At 42.0% G+C, this 9,554-nt stretch overlaps 1 protein-coding gene across 2 annotated transcripts in view; it reads left to right on the top strand.

Moving 5' to 3' along the window:
• Positions 1-9,041, top strand: part of SLC5A7 (solute carrier family 5 member 7) — a 36,484-nt gene extending 27,443 nt beyond the window's left edge. For both annotated transcript variants that reach the window (XM_019525572.1, XM_019525571.1), the window contains exons 7-9: positions 4,832-4,985; positions 7,229-7,446; positions 8,325-9,041. In XM_019525572.1, coding sequence (XP_019381117.1) covers positions 4,832-4,985; positions 7,229-7,446; positions 8,325-8,948 — 996 coding nt within the window. In that variant the 3' untranslated portion in view covers positions 8,949-9,041. The remainder of the gene's footprint in view (positions 1-4,831; positions 4,986-7,228; positions 7,447-8,324) is intronic.
• The last annotated feature ends 513 nt before the right edge of the window (positions 9,042-9,554 follow it).

The following is a 9,554-nucleotide window of genomic DNA, read 5'->3' as shown; positions in this document are numbered from 1 at the left end:
ACCTCCTGGGTTAGATGGAGGTCCTGTAACACGGCTAGGAACGTATGTGAAAGGTCAGACCTGGCTGACTGCTCTTCCCAGCAAATGTCCATTTATTTTAGGCAACAATAATAACTCCACCCATTAATTAAGTTAACAAAGCCTTCCCATTACAAGACTATGTTTTCAGTAGCATGTAAGTGCCGCCTTTTAATGATTTGTGTTAAATTTTTCCATGCCAAGTGAATGGCTCACACTGGGTTTGTTGGTTGGTTGGTTGGTTGGTTTGGGGTCATTCTGAAAAAAACCAAAAATTTTCAGCTATCTAAAAGGTTAACTAAGAAAATATATTATCTTGCCTATGGAACTAAAATTTGATGGACTTTGTCAGGGATGGAACTTTCTGTTCTCTGGAAAATTCATACAGATTTTACCACATTATTGGCCTTTGCAAAACTGTGGATAGGTTGTTTATGGCTTTGCCACACTGCTAAATAGAACCTTGTTAAGATTTCACAGCTTAAATATATGCAGATTCTGCACTGAGGATAGTTCAGCCTAAGTCTGCATGCAGCTGAGCAAGATTTTCCTTGAACTTAAGCAGAAGGCAAGGTAAAAATGCATCTTATAGAATATAGACTAACTAAATCAGAGATACATAATCTGGCATAGTCAACAGCTTACTTCATCAGATACTATGAAGAGACTGCAGGGAGCAGAGCTTCTAAATAGAAAGCAGTGATCTGAGTACAAGGGAAAAGGACTTATAATTTCTAGCTGCTCTGGGCCATGTCCAGACTGAATTCAGGTACTTGAATAGAGAATAAAAAGATTCTCTCTCCCATGCTGTGAATGGAAGCATTGCTGAAGGGACTGAAGGAAGAGGTCTGACTGATTCAAGTGTAGACGTGACAAAAGCTGAAACTGCAAGACCAGTGGAAGGACTTTGAGGAAAAATACTGAAACCTGGAGAGAAGACCGGGACTGAAGGTTGTTGGGCTGGAGAGATAGTAGGATTGAGATTTAAGAGTTACTAGGAGATTTTGGGGTGGTGGATACTGAGGCCAGCAACAAGCTATAACTGTAGGCCTGTGGAGTGAGATGAAGTAAATGAAGTGGACAGAGCAGAGAGACAGACCAGATAGGAGCGCATGGGGGGGAGGGTGGTGAGCAGAGGGAGCTAGGACAAAGAGGATGGGACCAATTTTGGGGTAAGTGGATACTGAGATTGGTCAAAGCACCTGGAGAAAGAGACTGGAACTGGAAACCAGCAGGATTGAGGAATGTGAGCATTGGGGGAGACTGAAGACAGGATAAGAAAAGGGAAAAAAGTCTGAGTGACAATTTGGGAGTAGAGCATAGGGACTGCACTGCAAGGACACAGCAGATAATGGATCACGTGTGGGAAAACTGATAGTGGCTGGAGCAGGAGTTTGGAACTTCAGGCATAGCCCGCACACAGAGCTCAACTGCAACACAGCCAAAGGGGAATACAACTCTGGTTCCGCCGCTAGGACTGAGTAAAAGACAGGGCTGGAACAGGGCCAGGATGGAAGAGAGGGAGTGGAAAATGACAACCTACTACAGTCTAACTTACATATGGAGGGTTCATCTGACAATCAAAAAGTGGCAAGGTAGGCAGCTGATTCTTCTAGTCAGACTCTGCTGGTGCTGGATCATTAGCAGCCATGAGACTGACTAGGTCCCATAACTTTATAGCTGCTATAAGAGGCAAGTTGCTTTGAGCAGTAATGCAAAAAACCTGCCTGGACACATCCACACAAGACACTTTACTGCACAGTACACCAAATTACTGCGCAGTAAGCATCACTGTCTACATGTGCAGATGCTTACTGCACAGTAAATTGGTCTCCTCCATGGTTAATTTGTTGCCTGCAAATTCAGGTAGAAAATTAACTGCAGAGTAGTTACTGCACAGTAAGGCACATGTAGATGGCCGACCAGGAGCAAATTTGCTTCTGGTCAGCCAGGCAGCAGGAGGCAGGAGATTGCTCCCTGCCCCAAGAAGCTGCCTGATGCCGAGGCAGACTCCAGTGGTGGACCCCATGCTAGGACAATGTCTCCCTTCCCTGGCAGCAGGGAGCTCCTGGTCCCAGCTCCGCAATCAGATTAACTTTTGCTCTGATCATGGAGCAGGGACCAGGAGCTCCCTGCTGCTGGGCAGAGGGACACTATCCCAGCCTGAGCTCTGTCATCAGAGCCTGCACTGGCAACAGGCAGCTCCCAGGGGCAGAGAGCTATCTCCCAGCCCCAGTCAGGAGACAGCTGTCTTGGTCCCATGCTCCCTGTCAGCCCCTGGCTGTCCCTGGCTGCCGTAGGGAGGCAGAGCAAGGTGGGAGCAAATCGGCTCCCAAATGCCTGCCCATGGAGATGCCTGCCCAGAATGGGTATACTCTGCAGTAAATTACATTTGCATATGTAGACGCGCTACCTGAGGTGCAAACAGCTGAGGGCAAGCTGTTTGTCCACAAATGTACAGGAACCGTTGTTTTAAGAAGTACTTTTAAGATAAAAATCTATGAGATCTAGCAAATGTAAATGGTTGCTTGCCTTCCCTGCTGATGGCATGAGTGGTCTTTACTGTAGTGCCATCAGTTACTGCATTAACTCAAGTGTCAGAGGTCTGTTTGGTGTATCTAGATGTTTCAACCCATTAGGATGTAAATGGGCGTCAATATGATACTATTTAATGGAATTTCCATTTTTTTACCTTGCAATTTTATTAAGGTTGCAACACTAGCACTCAGAGGGTGAGTCTCCATGTGCAGTTAGTGCATATTAATAAACTCTGGAACTTATTTCTCCACATTTTTGCTCCCAGGCACACCATTTGAATGTATGCCTAGCAGCAATTAACTCTGAAGCAATTCACTCCAGAGTTTATTCTTGTGCAGCACATGGATGCTGATAGGGGCCTGGGGGATCAGCCTGCCAGCCCAGGGCTGCTCTGACCAATCCAATGTGCTGCAGAGGGACTGGTTGTGCAGGAGCTAGCCAACAGGCCACCCCTGTACTGAAACACCCTTGTGCCCCAGCCAGCCAGCTCAGCATCTACACATGCACTGCTGCTGTATTTGTAAGTACTACCCTACTGTGGAGTTTATTAGTTCCCTGTTCCCTAATAGGGGTGCACGTGTGGTCGCTGGGGTGTTTACTGCAGAGCTAATTAGTCAGCTCTGCAGTAAACATCTCATGTAGATGTGCCCAGAAGATAGGAACTGCACAACCTTCTCGGGTGCATCCCCATGAGGGGGAACATGTATTTCCTCTGGGACAAGTAGCAGTCACAGTGGCCACTGCTACTTGTCCCCAGGGAATGCCCAAGCAACGGACACTCTGGGGCATGGCAGGTTACCCCAGGTGGGAGTAGGGGAGGCTGGGGTCAGCAGCCTTACCTAGGGTCCTGGGGCCTTCTGGGATCTGCAGTCACAGCGCTCCTGCAGCAGGAAGCCTGGCCGGCAGCCAGCAAGGGTGGCTCCAGCCAGCCAGGCTCTGGCTTCAGGTGGCGCATGCTGCCACCACGTGTGCCAACCTGCTTTTTTTCGCATGGGTATTTTTGACCCCAGGACTGCCACATACTACACGTCCGCACTCATCTGGGCATACCCCTTGTGTTAATGCATTATTGAATTACCTGATGCACACTCTTATTTCTGGAGGCCTCCTACTTTATTCAATGCCTAGGATGTACTGTTCATTTAGGGAGTAACCATTCAATCGTTTGTTTTCACCTTGTTTGGTATGTGCCCAGTCCCTTATTTTTCATACACTACTGGCCTGGCTCTGAAAGCAGAACTCATAGTGCTCAACTTTTCAGCCTTATTCTTTTACATATTTTTGTAATTTGAAATGTACTCAAAACTATTTCTAATACCCAAGAAGGCAGAAGAAAAAAGGTACTGCATTTTAAAAGAAAAACATGTCTTCCCTTTTTATGGTTTGAAAGATTTATGCCATTTCTGTGTAAGACCTACTATTGATATTATTATAGGTCCATGGCTTAGGACAAGGGTGGTCAACCTGTGTCACATGTGCCACAAGTGTCGGGGGCAGCCTCTCTGTGTGGCACATAGCAGATTAGATAGGGGGCAGGCAGCACAGCAGCAGACAGGGAAGAGAACAGAAAGCAGAGCAGCAGATCAGGCAAGGAGCACACAACAAAAAGCACAAAGCAGAGTAGCAATAGATCAGGCACAGAGCACAGGGCAAGAAGCAGAGAGCAGAATGATGAATGGGCAGGGGAAGGGGATTAAAGTAGCATTTTAAGGAGGGTGTGGGGCTTACTTTGTGGCACACCTGCCAAAAACTAGATTAAGAGAATAAATGCTTGAATGAGGAAGGTGAAAATCAAATATTACATAGGATGTGTTGCATCATTTAGATACTAACACCAAGAGAATGTGGTCGTATTATATCCCACTATTGCTTAAGGTAGACTGTTGACTTGAAGAGGGCTTTGTTCATCAGTTCTCTTCATACATGAAATGGGTTAATAATTTTTTCAAACCTGTTAAAAGGGTTCATAGAGTACATAAATCTCATTGAGATCCTTGTCAGAAGTGCAAAGTATTAATGAGAATTGTTCGAAGACATAGCGTGCCTAACAAAGGAGAGATGTGGTTAAACAACGGTATTGTACATACTTTAAGGCTGAAAATATTTGTTTCTTAAGGGTGGTGGCAGACTAAAATTTTGGTAATCAGTCTATAAATGACGTAGTAATAACCTTGGGGAAGAGCATACTATTGGTGATGTTTGTTTCAGTGCCTGTAAATACTCCAAAGAAACCCTCTGTCAACCAGAAATGACCGGTTATGTTTTATATTTGCAGATGTTGGGAGGAATCCCATGGCAAGCATACTTTCAGCGAGTTCTTTCTTCATCTTCTGCCATGTATGCTCAAGTATTATCATTTCTCGCTGCTTTTGGCTGTCTTGTGATGGCTCTTCCAGCAATACTCATTGGCGCAATCGGAGCATCAACAAGTAAAGACTGAGAAGACCAAATATGACTATTGCTATCAATATGTGGATACCCTTACAGAGCTCCTGGTTAATTTATTCTAGCCAGACCTTTACTAATCTCCTGACTTCCTTCATATGACACTAGATCCAAATTTAATTTTATAGAACTATCTCCAGACTCAGATTACCCCACAGCTTAGTTTAACACCATCAGTATTTGATGCATTTTAAATGCTCCCTTGAACAGTCTAGTGTAAGTGTCACAGACTGACCACAACTGACCAGAATTGGTAGATGTTAACCATGTACATCATAGATCAGAGATCCTCAACCAGGGTGCCACAGGGGCCATGAGATGCTTCTCAGGGTACTGTGGGGTGCTGTACAATATTAGTACTATTAGGTGTGCAGACACCTACACATGATTCACAAAATAAACCCAGGGATTTCAAATAGGAATCCATAGTGTCAAAAAAATTTCTGACCTGTTGTAGTTTTTCTTTGCAACAGAAGATTCACTCTGTTATTTTTCCATAGTCAAAATGCAAGTGAAAGCTAAGAGCTGGTATTTTCCAAGGGGTCTTTTGAACCTCAAAAGGTTGAGAACCACTGGATCTGTGACCCTACTTTAGGGCATGCAACCCCACTTCCAGTACATGCAAGGCTTTTCCAATTTAATTTAGCCTGATGCCACTTGATGTCATTTGTAAGTTCTGAAACCTCACAAGGGGGTCACAGCCTCTCATTTCGGAACCACTGTCCAGGGAGATCTACTAATCAGTTTTAGACATTGTACAGATATATCAAAAAGATGGGCATTACCCTGAGTCCCCTAGGTAGTTGTGCAGTGATTAATAATCACTGATTATGTAGGTAAACATGGAAGCTATTATGCATTTAACAAGAACTTACAGCTTCAGGCTCTAATTCAGAAAGACAATTCGATTTATGCTAAATACCTTATAAAATCTGTGCCCTAGACCTGTTTATTGAGGATGTTCAAAAGAAAATTTGTTTTCATCTGTTCTGAAAAAATGCCATGAGAGGTTTTACTTCCTAGTGAAAGTGGTCAGAATGAGCTTTGATACAAAGTGTCAGCAAATAAATGAAATCTCTAGTACTGCTGCATATCTTCTTAGCCTTGTACCTTGTCAGTATGATGCTGAATTGTCAGCATTGGGTACATGTTCAGTTATGAGACGTGACTCCAGAAATTTCTGGCCCAAAGACTATCCAGTTCCAACTTTTCTGAGGTAAATAAGCAGCCTACAAGGTCATTAGTGGTACCACTTATTTACAGTTAATATCACCCTGAGTTCATCTTTCAAATTTGACCTCTATCAACTAAATGCATGATGTTTATAAACACACTACAGACTCACAAACACATTTTTGGGGACAAAGGAATTGTTTTAGGTTTAATCAGGATGTGCAAATGAATTTGAAATTCTGCCTGGGGACAGTAAGCTTCCATCTTCCCTCACTAGTCCACCAAACTCAATCTTCTCCTGACACAGGTCTATACCCCATTTAGCTCCTGTGGCCAGAGGGAAATGAGGGAAATGGTTTTCCAATCCAACCCTTCTTTCTATGCCCCAAAGCATCAGGAAAGGTGGTTGCCCCCGTTCCTGCTCTGTTCTTTGTGTAAGTCTGAGATCTGATCTACGTCAAGATATCCAGCACAATAGCTAGAGAAAGACAGGGTTTCTTTAGTTTTTTGGTCCTGTGAGATCAACAGCTGCCCACAACGGTCCTTAGCATTTCACAGGAGAGTGAGTGATTCAGAATATTTATCTGCCTTGCCAAGAGTCTTTCCTGTGTCACTAATAATGAAAGGGAGGATATGGGAACAAGCAAACTGTTATGGATTGGGAAAGTACTGGTCCTTTTAGTTGATTAGGGCAATTGATTTCAGAGAATCAGATGGAAGACATCAGAGATGCTGCTGAACAATGTTGACAAAAAAAGGAAGGGCTAAGATGTAGAAGTTATTAGGAAAAGCAGCAACTCAACACATTAGTTTCGTTATAAAATGAGGAAATTTAGCAGGCACACCTGTAGTATTCAGGCTGAAATGATAAGGATGAAACTGCAGTCTAATGTCAGAGGGACAAGTCTCCTGCAAATCAGAATAGCTGGTTTGTGTTTGCTGGAATTCAAATTGTTGAGGTTTACATGGGATCAGCAGGGATGAAGGAACGTGACAACACATACCAGATCATGCATTAATCATGTAATCAATTACATCTGTACTTATATTGCAGATTGGACCCAGACTACGTATGGTTCTCCAGAACCCTGGAGAAGACAAGAAGCAGATATGATTTTACCAATTGTGCTTCAGTATCTTTGTCCTGTCTATATTTCCTTCTTTGGTCTTGGTGCAGTATCTGCTGCTGTGATGTCATCAGCTGATTCCTCAATCTTATCAGCAAGTTCTATGTTTGCTCGGAACATTTATCAACTTTCGTTTCGTCAAAATGTGAGATTATATTATCATTTGTTCATTTTTTAAAGAAAAGTGATGGTTAAAAGATGATTAGATTGCCATTTGTGTCTTTAGAAATCTCTTCTTTGTTCCTGTTTCTAGTTGGGTAAAGTATAGCACTTCTCTTATCACAGCATATTCTATAAACTAAATGAAAAAGCACAGAAATATCTGTTACTGTGATTAATTGTATAATAGAAGAAAGCATATAGTGAAATTGTATTTACTAGTTTTCATAATGTTGCAATATATATGAAGAGCGCCAAGCTTGTACAGTCACCACAAGTTCTTTAAAAGTCTTAACTAAATAAGATGTTCTGCTCCTTGAGGACTTTCTAGGGGAGGGGGAGGGGGAGGGGGCCCGTGGGCTGTCAGGGGCCAAGAGGATGCTGAGGGTCCAAGAGACTCTTGCAATGCTACATAAAACTGTCAATATGTTACACTACAAAAGGAAATTTCTTGTGGTGGATCTGCCACGTGTTTAGAGATGATAATAGTTCGAACATACACACACTAGCTTTGTGCTGTTTATATAGCTATATAAGTAACGTGTGCATGTAGTCTGTTTTGCTTATTTAGAAAAAAAATAGTTCTATCACACTATTTGTTTTGTTGGACACTGCATTAAACTACGCTTTCCTGGAGGGCAAGAATTTTGGGATAAGAACTTGAATTTATTTTCTGGAGCTTTTTTTTTTACCTGCTATATATTTTTCATCTTGCACATTTTTATCTGATATATAAATCATGTAAAATGGGTTCTTGGATATTTTAGGGTTTTTAATAAAATATAATCTTAAGAAATCCATACATCAATTGCTACATGCATACTAACTCTCCATGGGTATTTTTTTTGCTTGTTTTTTTTGTAGGCTTCAGACAAGGAAATAGTATGGGTGATGCGAATCACTGTTTTGGTGTTTGGAGCATCAGCAACAGCAATGGCACTGCTAGCTAAGTCAGTATATGGACTCTGGTACCTCAGTTCTGATCTCGTTTACATCATCATCTTCCCCCAACTGTTATGTGTCTTATTTATTAAAGGAACCAACACCTATGGGGCGATTACAGGATATTTGTTTGGCCTCTTTCTCAGAATAACAGGAGGAGAACCCTACCTTTACCTTCAGCCCTTGATCGTCTATCCTGGTTGTTATATCGATGAAAATGGTATCTATGTCCAGCGATTCCCATTTAAAACACTCGCCATGCTTACTTCTTTCCTCACTAACATTGCTGTCTCATACCTAGCAAAGTACTTATTCGAAAGTGGTACTTTGCCACCAAAATTAGACTTCCTTGATGCTGTTGTTGCAAAGTACAGTAAGGAACACATGGACAAAACGACTCTTGTAAAAAATGACAATATTATGTTAAATGAACTTGCACCCGTGAATCCTCGTCACAGTCTAACTCTGGACTCAACTTTCACAAATAAAGATGCTTTCAGTGATATAGATTCAAGCCCAGAGGTACCCAATGCTAAAGATAACTAAAATGAAATCTTGCTTTCACATGAAAAGCAATGAAGCAGGGTAGCCCCATCACGAACAGTAATAGAGGAAAGAGTTTTTCTGTGATATGTTTTATTGGCCCTAGACCTGAAGAAGGGTACTTTGTGCCTAAAAGCTTATCCAGCATTTCTTCCAACTATACAGTTGATCAAATAAAAGATATCACCAAAAAACCTTTGCCTTTTGCACATTTCCTGGACCATCATGACTACAACAATGTTCCAGCTCTGCTGCAAAAATGGTAACAAGCATCTTGGCAGAAGAAAAATAGGACTGGGAAATACAATTCCATTGCACAATTCTTTAAGTCACTTCTAGGACTTCGAGTACCCTGTGAAATAAATTGTTTCGTGCCACCATCTGACCTGTTGGATTTAGTTATACAAAGTTTAACAAAGGATAAATTCCACCCCCTGCCATTCAAGCAGAACTATGTACAATCGAATGTAATAAATATATCAAATGCAAAATATAAGTAACATGAACCTGTGGTAATTATTTAGTTGAGCCAGTATATAAAGATACTCAAAATTGTATACAGTCATTTAAGAGATTAGACTATGGTGACTGAAATACAAAAGAGTCAAC

Source organism: Gavialis gangeticus, unplaced genomic scaffold (genome assembly GCF_001723915.1).
Source record: "Gavialis gangeticus isolate Ggan-Ray unplaced genomic scaffold, GavGan_comp1, whole genome shotgun sequence".
NCBI classification, from domain to species: Eukaryota; Metazoa; Chordata; order Crocodylia; family Gavialidae; genus Gavialis; species Gavialis gangeticus.
The sequence above is the reverse complement of the archived record's forward strand: the minus strand, read 5'-3'. Positions and strand labels throughout refer to the sequence as shown.